At 55.0% G+C, this 22,794-nt stretch overlaps 1 protein-coding gene across 3 annotated transcripts in view; it reads right to left on the bottom strand.

The window, feature by feature from the left end:
* The window catches only part of MYH11 (myosin heavy chain 11), a 99,233-nt gene that overhangs the window by 3,414 nt on the left and 73,025 nt on the right, over positions 1–22,794 (bottom strand). For 2 of the 3 annotated variants that reach the window (XM_069486890.1, XM_069486888.1), the window contains 22 exons: positions 22,059–22,167; positions 20,282–20,413; positions 19,981–20,187; positions 18,861–18,998; positions 17,977–18,100; positions 17,468–17,639; positions 15,668–15,880; positions 14,099–14,243; positions 11,364–11,570; positions 9,782–9,886; positions 9,543–9,695; positions 9,059–9,307; positions 7,419–7,631; positions 6,905–7,117; positions 6,516–6,677; positions 5,999–6,127; positions 5,595–5,683; positions 5,080–5,203; positions 4,221–4,429; positions 3,536–3,644; positions 3,286–3,458; positions 388–426 (listed from right to left, as the gene is read on the bottom strand). In XM_069486890.1, coding sequence (XP_069342991.1) covers positions 396–426; positions 3,286–3,458; positions 3,536–3,644; positions 4,221–4,429; positions 5,080–5,203; positions 5,595–5,683; positions 5,999–6,127; positions 6,516–6,677; positions 6,905–7,117; positions 7,419–7,631; positions 9,059–9,307; positions 9,543–9,695; positions 9,782–9,886; positions 11,364–11,570; positions 14,099–14,243; positions 15,668–15,880; positions 17,468–17,639; positions 17,977–18,100; positions 18,861–18,998; positions 19,981–20,187; positions 20,282–20,413; positions 22,059–22,167 — 3,406 coding nt within the window. In that variant the 3' untranslated portion in view covers positions 388–395. The remainder of the gene's footprint in view (positions 1–387; positions 427–3,285; positions 3,459–3,535; positions 3,645–4,220; positions 4,430–5,079; positions 5,204–5,594; positions 5,684–5,998; positions 6,128–6,515; positions 6,678–6,904; positions 7,118–7,418; positions 7,632–9,058; positions 9,308–9,542; positions 9,696–9,781; positions 9,887–11,363; positions 11,571–14,098; positions 14,244–15,667; positions 15,881–17,467; positions 17,640–17,976; positions 18,101–18,860; positions 18,999–19,980; positions 20,188–20,281; positions 20,414–22,058; positions 22,168–22,794) is intronic. The other variant, XM_069486887.1, reaches the window with a different exon arrangement.

The raw sequence follows: 22,794 nt of genomic DNA, 5'->3' as shown, positions 1-22,794 counted from the left end.
TCAACTGGACAAAGGAGGACAGCACTGCCACGTGTCCTAACAGTGTAAGAGTGGCCCTTGGCACCAGGGTAAGAAACATCCAAGCAACAGACACACACACAGCCTCTAACATCTCGTCAGGGCACGGTGCAAAAGGCACGAGTCGGGTGCCCCGCCACATGCGCTGCCCAGAAGGCGGGAAGGAGAATGGGTCAAGAGATGCGGTCTACTCGTCGTCCTGATCTTGGTTTCGATCAAAGGCAGTTTTGAACTAAGAGATCCAAGCCTTCAGGTTTTACAGGAATCTCAGGGAAAGTTTTGAGGGCTTAAAAATCGGGGAGTGCTGGGCAGAAAGGAAACGGAAACTGAGCGAAAGACACAGGAGCCGCGAAGCTGGAGCCATGATACCTGGTGAGTCATTGCGACGTTTCCTGTGGGGGGGGCCCTCTGAAACAGAGAGAGAGATCCCCGGTGGTTACCGTCGGCGCCCGGGCCGCAGCCCGAGTAAGCACATTTTTCACTGTTACAGGCATTTGCTTCAGTTCGATCATTAAAGGCACTTTCAAATCAGCCTTGCAGGCGTGAAGCATCGAAGGCACGAGCTCTCGGCGAGGCCGGCACACGCAAGGACAAGCAGCGTTTTCAACTAAAGGAAAACTGCCCTTCAGAGCTGCTTTTAAGAACCTCCTGTAAATCAATTCACTGCATACCTGTTCAGGAAGGTCAAGGCATTTGACAACCTAGTCCAAAAGGTCAGTGTTGGAAAATACTACTGTCACGTGGTCTTCGTTGGCTCTCGTGCCTCTAGCAGGAAGGTCGAGGCACGTGCCTTCTGCACTGAGAGGTGACCGGCAGTCTGGCAGATGGCAGGTGCCTGGGCCAGGCTTTAGAGAGGGCAGTGTTGAGATTTATGAACCGTGTGAAACCTGCTTTGCAGTCCCTTACTGGCTGAGCAGCTGGCTAGGCTTGCGAACCTCTCTCAATACTCGCGTGCCCGATTTTATGTTTTTGTGCACCCAGAAGACTCAGAGAACACAGAGGGGTAGGACAGGTCTTCCACTTGCATTGTGTATGTGTTCATTTGGGGACTGGCAAAAATGGTTTGTTCCGTACTGGCCTGGACTGCCCAAGGAGGGTCCGGTGTCTGGGGCAGAACCAGCAGGGGATGTTCTGCGTGTGCTAAAAGGACAGCACCAGGGTAGAGGCAGGATGGCTGTGTCCCCATTACTCAGCCCAGCCACTCGGGGGGGCGGGGTTGAGAACCGACTACAGGGGGCCCTGCGTGGAAGGAGGACGCTCATGAGGAGGAGACTGTGACAGTTCTCTAGGTGAGAGGCGAGTGCTTCAAGTGGGTGGCCAGAAGTGGCTGGATTCTGGATGGATGGTGTCCTTAAGGGAACATACACCAGGTATGGCCACACACAGGCTGTGAGGTGTAAGGGAGAGAGAAACAAAGAATGACCACCAGGTTTGTGGTCTGAGCTGATGGCAACTTCATTGTAGCTGGGAGGACTCTGAGCAGAGCCAGTTTGGGGGTGAAGAGGTTCCATCTGGGCTTAGGGAACAGCTTGTGAGGTGTGAGCTGCCCATTAGACGTGTGGGTGGGAACTGGGTCTAGGGGTCTGGGAAGAAGTTTGGGCTGGAGATCTGAACTGAGAAGTCGTTTGCTGCAGGTGGAATTGTAAAGCCACAGGGCTGGTTGAGATCACTGGGGGGGGGGGGTGCGGGGGTGCGGTGAGAGACATGAAAAGAGAACCAAGACAGCGCCCTGGGGCGGTCCCCTGGCAGGCAGGTTTCGAGATGAGGAATCGGGGAAGGAGATGAAGAGAGTCAGCCAGAAGGGAGGGAGGGAATCCAGGCAGGGAGTGGGGCTGGGTGTCCAGGAAGCCCAGTGAAGAAAGTGTCGAGCGGGAGGAGGGATGGGCCACGCCACATGCTGCTGCTGAGTCAGGTGAGCACCGGCCACGGGTGTCACCATGGCCAGGTGTTGGGGGAGCAATGGGAGGGGGACCTCCAGCAGCTTTTCTCATGGAATTTTGTGGTAAAGGGCAGCAGGGAAACAGGATTAGAGGTTTCCTGGCTGATGAAACGAGATAGAAAACATTTGCTAGGGAGGAAGGGCAGGATTTCTGGAGTGACGTGCTTGAGTCCACCAGAGGAGTGGTTCTGATGCAGGCGCTGACCTCGGTCGGTGCTGGACAGCTCAGCCCAGAAACCGGGAAAAGATCAAAGAAACGAGCACAGGCACGGGGGGTGGGTAGAGGGGCCATGGGAACATGTGCACGGTTTTGTGATTGGTCCTGCTTTGTGGTCACATAGGAAGTAGGGTGATGTGCTGAGAGGGAGCAGTGGAGGGAGGGGTGTGGGGGCTCCAGGCAGCACCGTGAGGCCTGCTCCGTGTTCAGGGTCAGCACTTAGCGCGGGAGGCGAGTTGCACTGCGGCAGAGGTGGACAGTTGGGTTTCACTGGGGTTGTGTTTTCATCAAGTGAATACAGCACAGCAAGAGGGAGCACTGATCCTGAGGATAGGAAAGGGGAGACGGCACGGCTGGCCCTGAGCTTGGAGCTGGGAAAGGAGGACCACATCAGTGGTGCGGGGCCTGGCCAGGGACACTGGTCATGCCCGTCGGAGTGGTGCGATCACCAGAAAGATCAAGGAATGAAGAGGCTGGATCACCCACTGGTTGCTGAGATCACAGAAGAGCGAGGGGCGGGGGGGGGGGAGACAGGATGTGAGGAGTGTGGGAGAGAAAACGGCCCCTGCTCTGGAGAGGGCAGGCGTTCTCAGCCTGCACCCCCAGGAGATGTCTAGCAACATCTGGAGACATTTTTGGTGGTCACACTGCAGTTTTGGGCGGGATGCTACTGCGTGTCTTGGGTGGAGGCCAGGGTGCAGCTAAACATCCTGCAGAGCACAGGACGGCCCCCATGGCCAACAGTGGCCCAGCCCACGGTGTCAGGGGTGCTGAGACTGACAGAGAGAGAATGTTCAGGAAAGAAGTTAAGGAGAAAAGGGGTTTTGCAATGAAGAAACGATTTCCAGAGACAGTGGGCTGGTGTTTTCTCCTCCTCCCCGGGAGGACGGGAGATTTTCAAGAAACCAGGAGGTGAGGGCCCCAGCCTGATCTGGGCCAGCTCCGGCGCCTGCCCTGTGTAGCGCAGCCATGAAGGAAGAGCAGGAAGGACCCATGGAAGGAAGCGAGGGCTTTGGGGACAGGGAGCCGTCTGCTCAATTCATTGACTCATGGTGAGCAGTGCAACCCACTGGGGCCCCAGCCCTGCCCTCCTGAGCCACGGACGCCTCACCTGAGCTTGCTCTTGAGCGCGTTCACCTCGCGGCCCATGGCCTCATTGCTCTCTGTGGCCTCATCCAGCTCGCGCTGCAGCTTCCTGCGATTGGCGTTGATGCGCTGGGACTCCTCCTCTGCCTCCTCCAGCTGCCGCTTGAGCTGCTTGACCCTGGCGTTTCCTTTCTCTGCCTGTCACAGAGAGGGCAGGGGTCAGGCGAGGCCATGTGGGGGTCAGGGGCCGGGAGGGGCTGGGCGGCCAGGGCTACCTGCTCCTTGTACTGCTCGGCCATCTTCCGCTCGTCCTCCACCTGCAGCAGGACTTCCTTCAGCTTCTTGTCCTTCTGCTTCAGTGACTTGGTGGCCGCCTGTTTCTCTCTGTGCAGGGTGGGGAAAACAGAGGCGGTTTCAGATGGGGACGGCACCCCCTGCAGTGGGTGTGTCAACCCGACACGGAATCTCACCCTCAGCGAGCACTTTCCCCAAGCCCCAGATGAGGACTCATCCCAAGGATCGGTCAGACAGTGGAGGAGGACTCGGCCGTGGGGAGGACTGCAGAGCCAGTGTGCGCCACGCACGGCTGCACCGTGAACATGTGCTCAGTGACAGCAGGCAGACCACAGGCCACGTTGGGCAATTCCATTTGTAGCAACTGTCCAGAACAGGCAAAGCCATGGAGGCAGAAAGTGGATTATGGTTGCCAGGGCCTGGCGGGGTGGGAAATGGGGGTCGGCTAAAGGGTTTGGGGTTTCTTTTGGAAGGGATGAAATGTTCTCGAATTGACTGTGGTGATCATTTTATGTATCTGTGAATAGACTGAAAGCCATTGAATTGTACACTTGTGTTTTTCCACACAAGCCAGAACCGATGCTCAGAAAGATTCTCTGACTTCCCTAATGTCCCACTGTTGGTCACCAACAAGCAAGTGGGGACTGGAACCCCGGTCCTGCGTACCTGGCCTCCTGCTCAACCTGCTCCTCCAGCTGTGCGATCTTGGCCTCCAGTGATGCGATGGTGGACTTGAACTTGGACTTGACTGCCCCCTCCATCTCCTGGAGCTTGCTCCGGAGCTCCTTGTTCTGTCGTTCAAGCTGCTGCCGGGCACTCTCGTTCTTCTGGGCCGCACTGCGCTCCGTGGCCAGCTCGTTGTTGAGCTGCTCGGCCTGGGGAGGAGGAGGGTGAAGGAGTGAGGTGAAAGGCAGGGTGCCGAGACCATGAGCCTTCACCTGCCCCCTCCAGCCTCGGCCAGTGTCTGCATGTGTCCCTGGAGCTGGGGTGCCCCACCTTCCTCCCTTCTCCTTCATCCTCCAAGACTCAGCTCAAGAGCCACCCCTTCCGGAATTGCCCTGGTGCCACCCAGGCTGCATGAGGGGCCAGTCCCATGCTGCCCTTTCGGTCCTGGAGTTGTCTGGTCCCCACCCTACACTGTGAGGGTCCCCAGCACCCACCATCGAGCTGGTGCTCAGTAAAGTCTTTATGTAGTTGCTGGCTGAGGGCTCATTGTCAGGAGGCCAGGGCTCAGGGCTGGGGACAGAGCACTGAAGGAGCATCCCAAGGGATTCTCTAGGGATGTCCCAGATATGCCCTGGGCCACAAATGAGATGCTGCAGGCTGGAGCTACACGTTCTGAAGGCAGGCAGAAGTGGGTGAGGACGCTTGGTCCCTACTTGCCGATCTCGCTCCCTCCTCCCCTGCACACAGGAAGCTGCGACGCATGTTGCTGAACCAGCACTGCCTGGACTTCAGAACCAGACCCTGGTACTCGCGAGAGCTGGGGCGGAGTTGCTGTGGTGCCCAGGCCCCCTGCCCTCACCTGCTGGGTGGCTTTGCGCACGCGGTCGCTCATGGCCTCCATGTTGCCCTGCTCCTCCTCCAGCTCCTCCTCCAGCTGGGCGATCCTGGCCTCCAGGCGCCGCTTCTCGTCCTGAAGTGTGTTCCTGGGGGGATCGCAGCCGTGGTGGGGGCCTCTACCTCCCCCAGCTTAGAAAACGCCCCTCTCCTTAGAGGAGTGTTGCCTCAGGGTTGCCTCATTCTCTAACTGGGAAACTGAGTCACAACCCGGAAGTGGGGAGCCAGGACTGGGATCTGGACCAGCTCTCTCCTCCCCAAGGCTTCCCGGCCTCCCCTCCATCCAGAATAAATGGAACTGGCCACACCCCCAGTGAAAACCCTGAGGAAAAAAACCTTTCACCACGGTGGATCTGTCCCCTGTCCCTGAGCTCAGCTGAGGGCTCTGCCATCATCAGCATTAAAATGGGGATCCAGGACGCCTGTGCCTTGTCCTCTGAGTCTAGGACACCCCCCTTTCCTCCCCACACAGCCCCTTACCTTCCCGACAGGCTGCTGGCCAGCTCCTCCGCCAGCTCCTCCTTCTCCTGGTCCGCCTGCTTGCGCGCCCGCTCAGCCGCTGCCAGGTCCTGGGGTGGGGAGCAGGGGAGGAAGTTTGCTGTCTGCCAGGGATGGGCCAAGCCCCACCGAAAGGCCACCCTGGCTCCTGTCCCTAAGCCATGCCGTCTCCACAGCCACCCTTGAAAATGCACAATCCTCCTCTGAGCTCGGGAGGCCCCACGAATACATCAGAGGAGAAAGGCACGTCTCTGTCCATGCTCTAGCTACAGGGCACCCATCTGGAACGGTGGAGGGGAGGAAATCCGGCTGCGCAGACCTGGGCCGCCAAGGTTGCTACCACGATGTCCCCATCTGAGGCTCTCCTAGCAAGAGAAAGGCTTTACCTCTTGTAGCTGCATGAGGTCTGCTTCTAAGCTCTTGGCCTTCTTCTCGTTCTCCTTGGCCGTGGCAAAGATCTCGTCTCTGGAGGCACGGGCGTCTTCCAGCTCTCTCTGGAAGTCCTTCATCTGAGCCTGCGTGAGTCAACAGCAAGGGTGAGCGAAGATGCCCCTACTCACCAAGTTCTCTGCCCGGGCGAGCTGTCTGCAGCTGGTCCCAGGGAAGGCCCCGTTGCACGTGCACTGCCGTCAGCCTCAGGTGGCCAGTGGCTGTCTGGGGACACCATTCCAGGTGGGCTCAGAAGACCTGCCTGAGAAGCTGAGCCCTGATGTGGTCTGAGGGCAGTGGCCAGGGTGGGAAACGGCCACAAAAACCTAAACAGTGACGGAAAAGACCCCAGCTCCCCTGACACCAACGGCAGAGGAGGGGCTGCTTCCCGGAGCCTGCTCTGCCGACCTGCCTGGCCTTGGGGGCAGCTGTGCCCTCCCTGCGCCTGTGCCCTGCGCCCAAGGCGTCACCCACCTGCAGTTTCCTAAGCTGCTTGATGGCCTCCTCTCTCCCCTTGCTGGCAGAGTCGGCCTGAAGCTCCAGGTCTTTCAGGTCCCCTTCCAGCTTCTTCTTGGCCGCCACTGCCAGGGCACGCTGCTTCCGCTCGTCTTCCAGTTCCGTCTCGTACTCGTGGAGCTGAGTGAGGGGGAGACACGTGGGCTGCCCGGCTGCCCCTGGGACGTCCCTCACGCCACTCCGCCAGCACTTGGCGGCACTCCCTCCCCAGCACAACCCCTGCACGGTGGGCTTCTCACCCCAGGTTGCAGGAGAGAAAACAGTCCCCACGTAGCCCGAGCGTGGTGGGGGTATAGGAGGGAAAGGGGCCACTGACGCCCCCTCCTGCCCTCCCCCGCGGGGCTCACCTGCCTCTGGAGCTGCCGCCGCTTTTCCTCATTCTGCTCGTCCCGGGCCTGGAGGTCTCTCTCGAACTGGCCCTTGAGGGCCTGCATGTTGACTTCCAGCCGCAGCTTGGCATCCTCGGTGGCCTGCAGCTCGTCCTCCAGCTCTTCCAGCTGTGTCTTCATCTCCTCCATCTGGGTCTCCAGGGCCCGCTTGGACTTCTCCAGCTCGTGGACCTGGCAGAGCGGCAGTGCCATCCCGTGAGACTCGGCCCCACCAAGACACCCAGGAAACCCGCAGCCAGAGGCAGCTCGTTAGGCCCAAGAATGGCTCCGGGCTCCGTCAGGATGCGTGTCTGGAACGGAGACGGCCCCCAGAGCTCGGACACGAGCCTTCCCCTCAGACCCACCCTCCCACCTTTGCACCTGCCAGGGGAGTTGCCGCCTCCCATTCCTCATTGTCACTTCCCGGGAAAGTGGGAAATGGCAGAGAGGGTGGGTCGGTGACACGGGGACAGGCAAAGACAAAGCCACTTACGTTCTTGCCCACGTCATCCTTGGAGCTGACCAGATCCTCCATCTCGGCCTTGAGCATCTTGTTGGCCCTCTCGAGTTCCTCTTTGGCTTCCAAGGCCTCCTCCAGGGCTCGAGCCAGGGACAAGGCCTTGGTTTCCTTCTCCCTGGCTTCTGCCTCGGCTCTGTCCCTCTCGTCCGCATATTTGGAAGAGATGTTTTTCTCCTCGGCTAACAACTACAACACAACGGAAGACCCAGGGGTGACTTCTAGCCATATCCCAAGTTCAGTGTCACTGAATAGCACATGTGGAGAAGAGGCCTTGTGCCCTGCTGCATCTATTCAGGTACAGACACACGCAATTTGGATCATCTGCAGGAGTCATTTATAATGTTCTCGCTTTCTGACTTCTAGACCGGTCTTTTGTAGAGCCAGAAATCAGCTGGGTCCTTGTGCTTTCAAACCACTAAAGCTGCCCACGTTGGTTAGAACATCCTGCTACTGAGGTCAGAGTGACATTCAGTCCTGCCAGAGGCCAATGGTTCTTTTATAATTTCATGGCCACGAGTAGCTATGTCACAAACGTGCCCCGTGAGCCTCAGTAGGGAAACGGTGGGTGTGGGTGGGCCTATACACACTTACTTCTCTGCCTGGAAAAGCCACTCAAAGAACATTCCATACTGACATTAGTCTCTTTAGAGAGACAGAGCAGCATATTATAAATCATAACGTCCAACGCCGAGACTTGGGGAACTCAGCAAAGACAGGTGCGTTGCAGGGACCTCCCAACAGCACAGTCAACACACAAATCCCACACTGCGTAGGATACTGCACTGCGCTATTTTTAGAATAACCTTGAGTCCCTTGTAAACGAAATCACACTTGTTAAAATATGGGTAACATATATTTGAAGTTGGTATTGAGGGGTTTGGGCCACATGTGGGCATATGCACTTTTCAGAACTTGGTGGAGGATACATTTAAGATTTGTGCATTTCACTGTATGTAAGTTTCACCTCAAAAACAGCAAAATTATATTTAAAAAATGAACTCCAGTTACTATGCAACACTGAGGTGTGGAAGGGGAAGTGTACGGATGTCTAATTTCCTTTGAAATGTGCCCGAAAGACAAGATGCACTGGATGGGGATTTAGCCTTATAAATAAACACGTGATTAAAAGCAGACAGTCAAATATTAGTGACTGAACAGGTGGTGGCTATATAGGTGTTCACTGTACAATTCCTGAAACTGCTGTGGGCTTGAAATTGTACATAATGAAATGTTGGGGGAAATGGTATTTAGAGGGAAGAAAATGAATTACTTGGGTTACTTAATAGGTATTTAACAAATGCTCGAGTGAATAAAATAAATGAACCGCATTCCTTATCAGGGCTAGAAACTATGGCATCACTGTGTGTGCCGATGGCCGTCATGGTGGTGGCGGCACCTAGAAAAGTCACCACGATCGAGGCTTCAGCGCTGCCCTCACGGTGATCTAGTGGCCTCAGTGTTTCGTGGCCTCCCAAAGCCAGACAAGATAGGCTTCCGTTGCTTCCAGCAAAGGGGGATAGGACACAGACACACACAGCAGCCACGCCTGGTGCCACGCAGACCTGACGCCCCCAGCCAGTGTCTGGGAAGGGGGGGACCACCCCAGGGCCCACCTGATCAAACTTCTTCTGCTTCTTTTCCAGGTTGGACACCAGTTGCCGCTGGTTGTCCAAATCAACGACCAGGTCGTCCAGCTCCTGCTGAAGCCTGTTCTTGGTCTTTTCCAGTTTGTCATAAGCAGCTGCCTTCTCTTCGTACTGCTGGGTGAGGTTTTCGATTTCCTTCTGGAACCTCTTCTTGCCCTCTTCCATGGCTTCCACGGTGCTGGCAAAGTCCTGCAGCTTCTTCTTCGAGTCCGAGAGCTGAAATGGCAACGTCCGGGGTCGGGTGAGAGGAGGGCTGTGAGTGGCCCCATCGCTGCCCCCCAGGCCCTGAGAAGCGGAGCCCACCTTCTCCTCGATGGAGAAACCCAACAGCGTAGGGAGCTGGCGCCCACCCCCAGCAGAACTGCAGAGCCCCTGATTACACGCGGGGGCTCCAGGCCCAAAAGAGAAGTCAAGGGGACCCGTGACCAAAGCCAGGACACGTGGCAGGTACCTGGATGTTGAGGGTGGAGATGTGGCGCTCCAGGTTCTGCTTGGCCTCCATCTCCTCGTCCAGCTGGTCCTGCAGACTGTTCCTCTCCTCTTCCAGCTGGCGCAGCTTGGTGGACACGTTGAGCTTCTGCCGGGTTTCCTCTTGAAGCAGCTCCTACGAAAGGGACACGCCGAGGTCCCGGGGACCCACCCGAGGAAGGCTGCACCCCAGGTCCCCCGATGATGGGGCAGGACGCTCACCTGGGTGTCCTGGAGCTGGGACCCGAGGGACGCCACGTCCTTGGCCAGTTTGATGGCCTTGCCCTCCGCCTCGTTGAGCATGATTGTGACACTCTCCACTTCATTCTGAGTGTGCAGAGAGACCAGTTCGTCAGAACTTCTAGGACAGGATCCTCATTAAGCAAGAGGAGCCCCTTTTACCCAAAACACACCGTGTACCCTCGTAGGCCTTGTGGTGTCCACTGACTGAGAAAATACCCACGAGGTATGGGACCCTGCTCACAGTAACTCTGTGGCCCCGACGGGAAGTCCTTCGCCACACGTCAGGACCCCTGGCCCTAGACCCTGTGGTTCCAAGAACCTGTGACAGCCACAACTGTCTCGACTAGGCCCTGAGCCTGCTGGGTAGATCCTGGGTCCCTGCCAAGGTTGGCAGAAATGAAGCCACAGGTCTGAGGGACGCTCCGGGCTGGTCCACGCCAAGGGCTGGCGGGGAGAATGCAGGGTGACACTTGACCTTCCAAGGGGTCCTGTCCCCAGCACCCGCTTCCTCTCCCCTGCTCGCTGCCCTTTCGCTGATCCTTAGGGCCAAAACCAAAGATGCAGACCCGGAAGGTAAGAAGCCGGCTACACATTGTCTGCCTTTTATTGCAGCCTCTGGTGTCTCTGAGCAGGTCCTCTCGGAGATTCCAGCCTCCCTTCCCTCTCTTCTCATTCTCACTGAGGATACGAGCGATCTCGACTCTACTCCTCCAAGCATCAGGGCACCAAAACATGGGGAAAAAAATCACAGTGCCTCCCCTGCCCCTTTGTCCCAGGCTGTGAGCACATTAAGTATTTATCTGAAGCCTGGCGATATCCCATGAACAGAAACTTAGGCCAAATGTCTATTCCGAGCACAGTAAGACCAAAGATAAACAGACCATGTCTTTGAACAGCTTATAAACCCTTCAGTGGTTTGGCATCACTCAGAGTGAAGCCCAGCATGCACGTGATAGGGCCTTCAAGACCGTGCGTCACCTGGCCGCAGCCTCCTCCTCCAGTCCCATCCTGTGGCATGTCCCTTCCCATCCCCTGCAACTCAGCACTCCAGCTCTGCGGGCCTTACCTATGTCTTCCTATCACCCCACCAATCACTGGGCCTTTGCACATGCCGTCCCGTCTGCCTGGAAAACTTCTGTTTATCCATCAGATTATCGGTCTTCCTGAGGGAGGCCTTTCCTGACTCCTACCCCAGGCCAGGCCCCCGTGGTTATTTATGGCATCACGTGTCTCCCCCTCTCCTGCATAATTTTACACTCATTTGTGTGATTTATTAATGTCTTCCCGCCGCCCCCGTCCCTGCCCAGGCTGGACATCTACCGGGGCAGGGACAGTGTCCATTGTGTTCCTTGTTGCATCTCAGGATTAAGTGCAATGCCTGGCATACAGCAGGTGCTCAATAAATCCTTGTCAAATGAGCAAAGGTTTTTGAAGATTAAATTGAAGAGGGGGACCGTCTCCTTCCCTCAAGGAACGTAACTGAAGGAAGCAACTTGCTTTGCAGCAAGAGAGCCCCGGGCTAGCTGGGAAGAGCCTTCTCCCTGCGGAGCTGGGGACTCACCTGCAGCTTGTGGACCTTGTCGTTGAGCTCCGCCCGGGCCCGCTCCCCGTCGCTGTACTTGGACTGCAGCTCCTGCAGCTGCACCTCCAGCTTCTTCTTCTTGTGCTCCACCTCCTGCTTCGCCTGGCCCAGCACCCGCAGCTCGCCGGCCAGCTCCGCGTTCTCCTTCTCCAGCGTCTGCTTGTTCTTGTCCAGGTTGGCCTTGGCCTGGCCGGGGAAGCAGAGAGGAGGGGCGGCTGTGCGGGAATGTTCTCCCACGGGAAGCGCCTTCCTTCTCTCCCTCAGGTAGTTCCAGGGACCCTGCTCATCGCCTCCGGGGAGGGACCCAGCAGGTTGGGGACACACAATCCGGATTCTGTTTCCCCAAAGCCCAGGGCTTGCAAACCAGCATCCCGTGAGCTGCGTCCAGCCTTCTGTCGTGGCCTCTGGGACCCATTCAGTACTTTCAACAAAATTGGTCGCCAACATTTTAATAAATTTCATATAAAAATCTGGACTCCCAGCTTCTCTTTTAAAAATTCTAATGTTCTATATCACGACTGTGATGGTTACACAAATGTATACATTTCTTAAAATTCATTGAACTGTACATTTAAACATGCTGATTTTTACAGCATATACCTCAATAATTTTCAGTTTAAAAAAACAAACTAAAGCCAGGCACAGTGGCTCATGCCTGTAATCCCAACACTTTGGGAGGCTGAGGTGGGAGCATTGCTTGAGGCCAGGAGTTTGAGACTAGCCTGGGCAATACAGCAAGACCCCGTCTCTACAAAAAATTGTAAAAATTAGCTGGTTTTGGTGGCACATGCCTGTATTCCCAGCTACTCGGGAGGCTGAAGCAGGAGGATCACTTGAGCCCAGACGTTGGAGGTTGCCATGAGATATGATGACGCCACTGCACTCTAGCCTGGACTACAGCTCGAGACTCTGTCTCATATAGTAAGTAAATAAATAACCTAAAAAACTAACTAAAGATCTGGAAACAGGGGTCTTGCCTTCCTCCAAGGCAGCAATCAGCCGGAAGTGAGTAGCGGCTGGCCCTGCAGGCCGGGCAGTCCCACTTCCCTGCCCGTGGTCCTCACGTGTGCTGGCAGATTTACTGCTCTTCCGTTACAGTTAAGGAAAGTTATTTTCTCCAACCAGCTCCTGTAGGCATGTGAGTTGCCGTCTGGGAAAAAGCGTGCTGGGAAAAAGCAAGAGCGAGGCGGGGGCTTCCCCCAAGCCTATAGGGAGGAGGGAAGAAGCTAGAGAGAAGGGTGTGGACCCCCAGAGCAGAGGACACACCAGTGACTCAGCTGTCCCCAGCCCCCAGGAGGTACTATGTAGTGTTCAGGCACCCTCAGAAGACGTTCCGCTGCACCAAGCATGACTAAGAGCTGCACGACCTTAGAGAGGGACAAGATGCCTTTTTGTAGGTTAAGCAAGGGCCCTGGGGGACCTTACGGAACCTGGGTTCCCCCAAAATATCAGCCCAGCCTAAGCCTCCAGAACCGTGGCAAAATTCTGCAGAGGTCAGGGGAGCCGAAGTAGGACTGAGGTTAAAAGATTCCCCCAACAAACTGGTGGAACCAGGGCTCCACGTCAGAACTCAAGCTGTGCCCAACACGGGCAGAGGTTCACAGCCTCCGCCTGCCTCGTGCAGGCCAGGAACGGACATGCCGTCGGCTGGTGGCATTGGCAGCCCAGTCTTTTCAAACAGGCCTGGCCGGGAATGCGGCCGTGGCTTCCAGTCCCTGCTCCTGTCTAGCGACCGTCTGTCTTGAGGACTGTAAGTGACTCCGTCTGGGCCCCCATCTTCCAGCCACAAAGTTAAAAGGGATGTGTGCGTCTGACTGTTGCCTTGAGGCCTAATTGTTCCTTGCAGTGGGAATAGCCCATGCAGGTTCAAATTGCATAAAAATAAAAAGTAACTTTTGAACATAGTAAAAGACAACTGAATGAGGAGAAATGTCATAGTTATAACCAGCAAAATCTGATTTGTCCAAACTACAGAAAATTGACAAGATGTTGAAGGTTCATATTTATATCCCACTTGTCAAGTAATTAGGTCATTAAATAGGAAATGTCTGATTTTTTTTTTTTTTTTTGGAGACAGAGTTGCCTGGGCTAGAGTGCCGTGGCGTCAGCCTAGCTCACAGCAACCTCAAACTCCTGGGCTCAAGCGATCCTCCTGCCTCAGCCTCCCACATAGCTGGGACTATAGGTGTGAGCCACCATGCCCGGCTAATTTTTTGTTTCTATTTTTAGTTGGCCAGCTAATTTTTTCTATTTTTAGTAGGGATGGGGTCTCACTCTTGCTCAGGCCAGTCTCGAACTCCCAAGTTCAAGGGATTCCTCCCCCCCCCAACCCCCCCAGCCTCCGCCTCCCAGAGTGCTAGGATTACAGGTGTGAGCCACCACGCCCAGCCGAAATGTCTGATTTCAAGTCAAGAAGTGTCAAAGTGAAATGTCAGAGATACCAACTATCAAACTTAGTACTTAGGGAAATCAGACACTTCATACTTAATAACCTAACACTAAGGGGGTGTGAACATGCATCCGTTTATTTGGAGAGTGACGATGCTTTTCATGGGGGACTTCCAGGACCACCTGCACGGGGAGCAAGGGGAGGCTGTCTTATCATCAGAGCCATGTAGAACTTGCTATTCCTCTCCAGGCAGACGCTGACAGGTAGTTATTTGAGGCTGCTGATACGGTGCTATTTTATGTAACAAAAAGGCGTCGCAACATACCCTCTTGAACTGCTCGAGCTGCTCCGTGAGCTCCTCCACCGCCTGTGTGTGTTTCTGCCGCATCTCCTGGACCTGGGCCTCGTGGGACCGAGTCTCCTCGTCCAGGGCCTTCTTCAGCATCGTCACCTCCTGCTCCCGCTTGGCCCTGGACAGGAGGAACACAGGGGATGGCAATCCAGTGGAGACAGAGGCTCCCCTCAGATGGTGCTGTGCAAAGGAGCGAGAGCTCTGCCAGGACCCAGAGCTGAAATCCCATCACTACGCCTCCCTAGCTGTGTGACCTTGGGTCGCTCACCTAACCTCTCTGGACCTGGAATTTCCTCAGCTGCAAAATTTAGAGCATATTACCTGCCCAGAATCTCTCTAAAGGCTGGCAAACAAATACACAAGGTAATGTCATTGAAAGAATGTTTGTGAACTGCAAAATGTTCCTCAAGTATTAATATCGGCTCTTATTTATTGAGCACTTACTATATGCCAGGTCTGAGCTAAGTTCTTTTTTTTTTTTTTTTTTTTTTTTTTTTTGAGACAGAGTGTCACTCTGTTGCCCAGGCTAGAGTGAGTGCCGTGGCATCAGCCTAGCTCACAGCAACCTCAAACTCCTGGGCTCAAGCGATTCTACTGCCTCAGCCTCCCGAGTAGCTGGGACTACAGGCATGCACCACCATGCCCGGCTAATTTTTTGTATATATATATTTTAGTTGTCCATATAATTTCTTTCTATTTTTAGTAGAGATGGGGTCTCGCTCTTGCTCAGGCTGGTCTCGAACTCCTGAGCTCAAATGATCCGCCCACCTCGGCCTCCCAGAGTGCTAGGATTACAGGCGTGAGCCACCGCGCCCGGCCTGAGCTAAGTTCTTGATATATATCATCTAATCCTCAGAGCGATCCTAAGAGGCAGGTGTCTTACTATTTCCATTTTACAGATGAGGAAACTAAGGCTAAGAGAGGGTGAGTAGCTTTACTCATGGTGTCACAGCCACAGTGTGATACAGCCAGAACTTGAAGCCAAATAGCCTGACCTTGAGCCCATACTTTGGACACTGCACTAGGCTTTTCTGTATCGTTGGCCAGGTGGAAAGGGAAGAGAATATCCTGCTGGCCTCTGGGTGCCTGAGGGCGACGTGGCACAAAACCCAAAGTGTGGGAAGTAAACCTCAGGGTATACAGTGTTAGCAAAGCACCTGACACAGGATGCATCGAAACACATTTGTATGTTTGTTGAATGAATACGTGACCTAGGTTTCACTAGAGTCAGCATTCGTTATGTGGCTGGTGATTTGTTGTTGTCTGTTTGTTTGAAGTGAATCTTAAACACATATGTGGAGATTAGAGCTTAGAGATTTACACACATGAAAAAACAGGAAGGAATTACTCAAAAATCCTAACCATGGTGAGACTAGGGAGACTTTTTTTTTTTTTAAAGCTCAAATCACTCTCTAACTGAATATGTACTACTATTATAGTGCAAAATAACATGATTAAAAATAATCATGTTTCTGTGAGTTACAGCAAAATGCAAGCAGGAAGGTCAGTGTGTAAGGCCCGGCAGGGGCGGTGGCCTCGCACCTGAGCTCTTGCTGGGTGGCTGTGCTGTCCAACGTGTCCTCCAGCTCCGTCTTCAGGGCCTCCAGCTCCTCCCCGAGGTCTCGCTTCTGCTTCTCAGCCTTGTTCCTCGCGGCCCGCTCCGAGTCCAGGTCCTCCTGGAGGTCCGAGATGTGGCCCTCCAGCTCGCGGATCTTCTTCAGGGCGTTGTTCTTCTGCGCGATTTCATCGTCGAGCCTGCCGGGGACGGACCCCCAGAATGAAGCTCCCGGGCCCCCCACACCCCGGTCCCCTGCTCTCTCACAATGTTGGCCAAAAATTGTTTTCTGGGACCAGCCACTTGTGTTGCATAGATACCAAAACACACTCCACCCATGTCCCCAAGACACAGAGGGCTGCTTCTTGCTACGTTGGACTGCTTAGAGATTTACTAATCTGCAGGACATGAGTGCCAAGGTCTGTTATTAAAAAAAACGGGTCACATGTGTGCATGTGTGTGTGCACGTGTGTGCTCCCGTGTGTGCAAGAATGCGAGGCATTGGGCTCAGACCAGCAGGGTGTCCGGCTCACAGGAGGGGCTTCACCGATGTCTTCTGAACGTTGGGCAGTTACTCTTCCCTGGCTTTCTGAGTACCCGCCCCATGCACAGCACCCGGCCAGGCACTGCTTGGGGGTGTGGTCACACCAGGGCCCCTGTCTGGTGGAGGCAGTGACCGCAGTTCACGGTAGGCTGTGAGAAGCCTTATTCAGATGGCAGAGCACTGCAGGAGTTTCTGGAAGGACCGCTCCCTCCGGACATGGGCTGCAGCCGACATCTGGGCTTGACCACGATGGAAAGGAACAGTCTGAGGGAACGCACGGGGGCCGGAGGGAGGGAAGCCCCGGATTTTACCGCGCCCGTGATGGGCAGCACCAAGAGAGGAAGCGGATGGTCGTGCTGGGGCGGGACTGCAGAGGGACCAGCTACAGAAACCGGCTTTTCCCGAGGGAGCCAGAGAAGTGCTATGAGCAACTTCCTGCCCCAGAGAGATGTTGTCCCTTATCACCCTGGTACTATCACGCAGCACAGATCCGAAAAGAAAGAGCAGGGCCAGGGCATCAATGAGAAAGCGTCGGGGCTCGAACCCCAGCTCTGCCTCTTACAAGCAGAGCGACTCTGCCCCTGCCCCTTCACCTCGGGGAGGCTCAGCTCCCTCCCCGGGGAGAGGAAAGGGGTCTGCAAAGATACTGCTGGAAAGGAACTTGGCACCAAGTGCTAAGTTCTTTGCTGCTGCAGTATCCCCAGTGTGTGTCCCCATTAGCGTGAGGCCAGCGAAGAGCCAGGAAAAGGGAACAGCAGAGGAGACAGGTGGAGACACACTTCGAAGGACTGGCAGAATCTGGGGGCTGCTGTGGGCCATGGGTGGGAGGAGACTGACATTCACATAAAGAGGGACCTCCGAGGGAGGGGGCTGGGGGAGAGAAAGGTCACGCCAGCCTTAGACACAGGGCATTTGAGATGCCAGGGGAAAGAGGCTCATTGGGCAACCGGAAATTCAGAACTGGGGCATAGACGAGAAAGTCCTGGGCACCTTAGAGGCAGCAGTGACACCGTGGTGGAGGGGAGACTGACCACAAAGAGAGGATGCATTTGGAGGGAAGAGAAGAAAGTCAACAGCATGGATCTGGGGGTGTGAGCAGGGCTGGGGGGCTTGCAGGAGGCCTGGCCTGGGGAACAAAGTCCGTGCCAAGGGCCTGGGGCCGCCTCCACCAAAGTAGCCACTGGGAGTTGGCAGGTGCCCTTGGGACACGTGAACACACAGCACCCCGCCCACTGCCCCCTACCTGGCCAGGGCCGCCTGCAGCTCCTCCTCCTTCTTGGCGAGCTGCATCTTGAGCTCTGCGATCTGTGCCTGGAGGTCGGCGATCTGCTCGTGGAAGTCGCTGGCGTCACCCTCCAGCTTCCGTTTCAGCTTCTCCAGCTCCTGCCGGCTCTTCTCCTCCTTCTTTAGCCGCACTGCAATGAAGCCAGGGGCTCTTCAGGAGGGGGGACCACCGGAAAGACGCCTGGCAATGAGCCTTCCCGCTTGGGCATCTCACGCGGAGGACAGTCACGCACCGGCACACACACATCCTCCCCCGCAACCAGCACGGCTGGCCTGTGCCTCGGCGAGCAAAGGCAGTCTTGGGGACAAGCGCCTTCTATTACTAATGTGACTGTTGACCAGGGGTACTTTGGGGAGTTTTGACAGAGTTGTCCCCCTTGCGGAATAATCTGTCATTCTCAAATTTCCCTTCTGATTTTCCTGGTTTTAAAAATGCCCAGTGGAAACTTCTCCGGGGAGCTGGTTTACCTTCCAGTTCTGAGATCATAGATTCATGCTTGTTCTTCAGCTTGGTGAGATTCTTAGCCTTTTCTTCCTCTTCTGCAAGATTTGTTGTTAAGTCACTAATCCTCTCTTCGAGGAGTTTTCGTTCCTTTTTTGGAAAAGAGAAAGAAATATGTCATTAGCTTTCATCTTTTCTCCGGGATCTAGGTTTCACTTTTAGTGATTCTGTATAAATGGTTGACAGAAAAACCCACACTATAACCAAATGCAACCTGGAGTTTTAAGTGGTAAAGAGAAGTTCCTTCATAATTCCCCCAAACCGGCCATTTCTCATCTCATGCCAGTCTCTCTCACATTGCACGTTCAACTGAAGGGGTCTCTCTTTCCGTTTCTGCCACATGCCAGCTCTTCCCTGCCTCAGGACCTCTGCACAGTGGGCTAACTGGCTGAGATGTTCCTCCACTCCCCTCTCTCTAACGGCTCTTCAGGTTTCCACTTAAATGACACCTCCTCCAGGAAGCCTTCCCTGAATACCCTTCCCCCACCTCCTAGTACTCCATCTTACGATATGATGAACATTTCCTTCCGAACTCTGATCATGATGGTAATTCATGGTTATTTGCCATCTCACGAGAGTAACCCCCACTAGGGCAGGTCCTCCTTCACCATGTATGCCCTGCACCTCACACAGGGCCTGGCTCACAGCAGAGGCCCAGCTGGGGTTCACCTCAAAGAATGAAAGAGCCCACCTTCGTTGGGCTGGTTAGTGATTACCGACTGAGGGTGACTAATTCTTCCTGGTTTGCTCAGGGCTTTTCTGCCCTTAGCACTGAAAGTCCCACATCCCCGAAACCCCTCAGTCCCTGGCGACCCTGTCGTTTTTAATGCAGAAGCTGGAGCCCGCTCACTTTAGACAGTTTATTGTTCTGATCGTCCATGACCAGGATCTCGTCCTCCAGCTTCTTGATCTTGGCCTCGGCTGTGACCTTCTCGAGTTGCAGCTTCTGCCTGGCAGCTTCCTCCTCCTCCAGCTGTTCCTCCAGGTCCTTTGTTGGGGAGGGAAGAGAATCACAGCCTCACTTAAAGCAGAGTCACTCTCATGGAGCTCTGGGGACTAACAGACACAGAGGCTGGGCCTGATAACATCTCTGTGGTCTCCTTCCAAGAAGAAATTAAGACACTTGGGTAAGCTACTTTGCTTGGTGGAGCCTCAGTCTCCCCATCTGTAAAATGGGGATAGTAGGTATCCTGGTGGTTTTAAAATATACCCACAGATTCTTTGATACTCTTTCCTTCAAGAGGTGGAGCCTAATTCCCTTCCTCTCCAGAGTGGGCTGGATTTAATATCTTCTAACAAATAAAATTAGGAGCGGATGATGGAGTATAACTTCAGAGATTATGCCCTAGAAGGTATTGTGGCTTCCTCCCCTCCTCTCTGTGGGATCACTCTTTTTGGCAGAAGTCCTCCGCCATTTAGTGAGCACACTCAAGCAGCCCCATGGAGACGTCCTTGTGGGGAGGAACTGAGGCCTCCTGCAAACAGCAATGTGAGCTGCACGGAAGTGGGTCTTCCAGCCCCAGTCAAGCCTTTGGATGACTGCAGCCCCAGGTGACATCCCAACTGCACCTCATGGGAGACCTTGAGCCAGAACCAGCCAGCGAAGCCACTCCCAAATTCCTGACTATGTGAGATCCATATTTATTATTTCAAGCTGCTACATTTGGGATGTTTTGTTATGCAGCAATAGCTAACTAATACAACTACCCGTCACACAGGCTTGCTATTAGGAGAAAAAGAATCAGCACACGACAGGCAGGGCAGTAGAACAGAATGAGCTCTCCAGGAGACCCATGTTCAAATCCCAGCTCTAGCTTTGTGGCCTTGGGCTGATGGCCGTCCCCATCCGAGCCTTAGTCTCTTCATTTGTATCACCAGCAGGGACATGTATCATCGGATGCACCTCACAGGCCCCCAGTGAGGGTCAAGTGATTTGCCACCCACCACGGGCAGCCCCCACGACGCCTTACCAGCATCTGCTGGGCCATCTTCTTCCTTTCGGCCTGCAGCTGCTGGCCCCTGTCCTCCTCCTCCTCCAGGCGGGCCTCCATCTCGTGCAGGATCTCCTCCAGCTCCTGCTTCTTGGCGGCCAGCCGCACCCGCATCTCCTCGGCCTCGGCGTACAGCTCAGTCTCTGCCTGCAGCTGCTCCTGCAGCAGGTTCTTCTCCTCTGCCAGCTGCACGTGGAGGGTGGGGAGGAGGCCGGTGAGTCCCCCAGGGGCGCACGTCCTCCCCGCCCACCGCAGCCCCAGCCGTGCACCCCCCGGGCACCTGCGAGTGCTTCTGCTCCAGCTCCTTGAGCTCACTCTCCGCCTTCTGCTGCCGCTCCTTGGTCTTCTGCAGCTCGTCCTCCTTGGCCTGCATCTCCTCCTCCTGCCGCGTCACCTGCAGCAGCGGCTTCACCTGCACGAGCACGGCCAGCGCATCATTGTTTGGGCGGCAAAGCGATATGCTCTCATAGTAAACCGGATCGGTGGTTCTGAGCTGGGGACAGCTTTTCCCCACAACCCCCTCCCAGAGGACACACTGTCTGGAGACACCTCTGGGTGTCACAACCGGGAGAGAGAGCTCCTGGCATCCAGTCGGTGGAGGCCGGGGATGCGCCAAACACCCTACAACGCACAGGACAGTCCCCACAACATAGAATCATTCAGTCCAAAATATCAACAGTGGCCGGGTTGAGGGACTCTCAATTAGAGCAACAGAAAAAGGTACAAAATGAAGGGAGAAAGCGAGGCGCTCCTCCACTTGAGAGCCACCCCAAGAGAGCACGACCGCTGAAAACTGACGTTTCTTTCCAAGGGCAAAAGGAAAAAAAAAAAATCCTTCGCATCCTACCTCCCTATCAGTCATTATTAGCGCTGTTTGCATTTCCTTCCAGATTCTTTTCCTACGTTTAAAAAATGCACTTGGAATCATACTGCCTAGCATCAGGGGCTGCTTTTATTAGTTAAAATGACAAGATATTTATCACCTCCTGCTGTTGCGTCATTTTTACAACTTTCTATCTAGGTCGCCATCGTGTCTAATAGTTGAAAAGCACCCGCTTGACGGATGGGCCACTGTGGACCTCATCAGTCTGCCGGTGCCGGACACAGCAGTTCCGCCATGAGGAACGCACTTAATTCCTGATTTCCTTTATTTCAGATAATTTCTTAGGGTAGTTTTTCAGAAGTTGGGTCAATGAGGATGGATGTTTCCAAAAAGCAGCAACCCCGCCATCCTCCCCCTGGGCTGACTCCTGACTCCTTATTCTCAAGCCCTGTGTGGCACCAGGACACCCCTGCTGTGGACACTGGTGGCTTCCTTTGTGCACTTGTCACTTTGCTGTTATGTTTTTGTGTGTGTGATTATCTGCTCCTTCAGTCACCTAGAACATGCACGATGCCAGGGACCACGCTGCCTGTTTACAGCCGTATTCCCAGCATCTAGCACGTGCCTGGCATACAGTAGGCGCTCACATAAACATCTGCTCAGTGAAAAAGCTTTGTGCCAATGTGCACACTCCAGGGCATGGAAGAGAAAGCCCGGTCTATTGCAACAGAGCATGCCCTTGTGCCATTGGGATGTTGCAAGCTGTGACATCGCGGGGACCAGCTGTGCCCACAGGCCTTGCCTCCACCGGCAATGAAAAGGGAGGCACCAGTGACACGCGCCACAGCCGGGTGGCTCTCAGAGAACCGTGCTGAGTGAAGGAAAGCCGATGCCCAGAGGTGGCATCCCGTATGACTCCAGTTATATAACATTCATGGAGCAGCAAAATCACAGACACGGAGATGCGCTTCGATGGAAGTGGGTGTGGCTACGGCTATACAAGGGTAACAGGAGAGATCCCAGCAGTGACGGACAAGCTCTGTGTTAGGGTCACAGCTGTAACCCACGTGCCAAAGGGCAAGGGCCTCCTCGGGCCACGGGCAAGGTTTGAGTCCCGCGCCCACTTTGGACCATCTCCTGTCCCGCATCTGGAGTGTCCGGGGTGAAGACCCAGGGCTGGGCTTGGGAGGAGGCAGGGTGGCCGCCAGGGCCAGGGCCGGGGCCCCCCACTGACCTTGGTGAAGAGCCGCCACCACTGCCAGTTCCGCAGCTTGAGGTAGGCGGCGCAGTTCCTCTGAATCACCTTCATGGCGGTCAGCTGCTGCTGCCTCTTAGCGAAGGCCCTGGGGCAGAGGGAGGCAGGGCGTGAGGCCCCCCCGTCGTCCACAGCACCTTGAACCTGCACCCAGACATCCCCTGTGTTCCCCAGCTCTTCCAGACGCTTCTGGAAGCTCTGAGCATCAGCACAATATGTTGTCTGGCCACAGACCCCTTCGACAGTCTAAAGTCAAGAGCTTTTCTCAGGGGGCCGGGAAGGCCCAGGGCTCACCGAGTGCCCTGGACTGGGGGCTGTGACCCAACAGCACCCGGGAAACCAACGTCCCGCGCACCCCAGCTGTGCCAGCTGCTCCTGACAACGCTCTTCCTCCTCAGCTGTGTTTCAGAAATCTTGAACCCTAACGCTGAACCAGCACCCTTCCTGCCTAAGGGCTCCTGGGTTTGAGAAATCGTAGCATGGTGACCATGACCCTATTTTCTCTGCTCAGCTGCTGCTTTGGACGTGGGTGACCTTCAAGAATAAAATCACCCCGGTTATATTGGAGGCAGGAAGGATGGCAACGGAATTTAGTTACGAAACTTGACAAGTTAGGTCTGTTGCCGGACCGAGAGCTCCCTGGATGTGGCCTTAACCAGCCCGATGGATCCACTTGGCAATGAATCAGGCTGATACCATCGGGGCTCCCAGCGGA

Source organism: Eulemur rufifrons, chromosome 14 (assembly GCF_041146395.1).
Source record: "Eulemur rufifrons isolate Redbay chromosome 14, OSU_ERuf_1, whole genome shotgun sequence".
NCBI lineage: Eukaryota > Metazoa > Chordata > Mammalia > Primates > Lemuridae > Eulemur > Eulemur rufifrons.
This window is presented reverse-complemented; position numbering and strand designations above follow the sequence as displayed.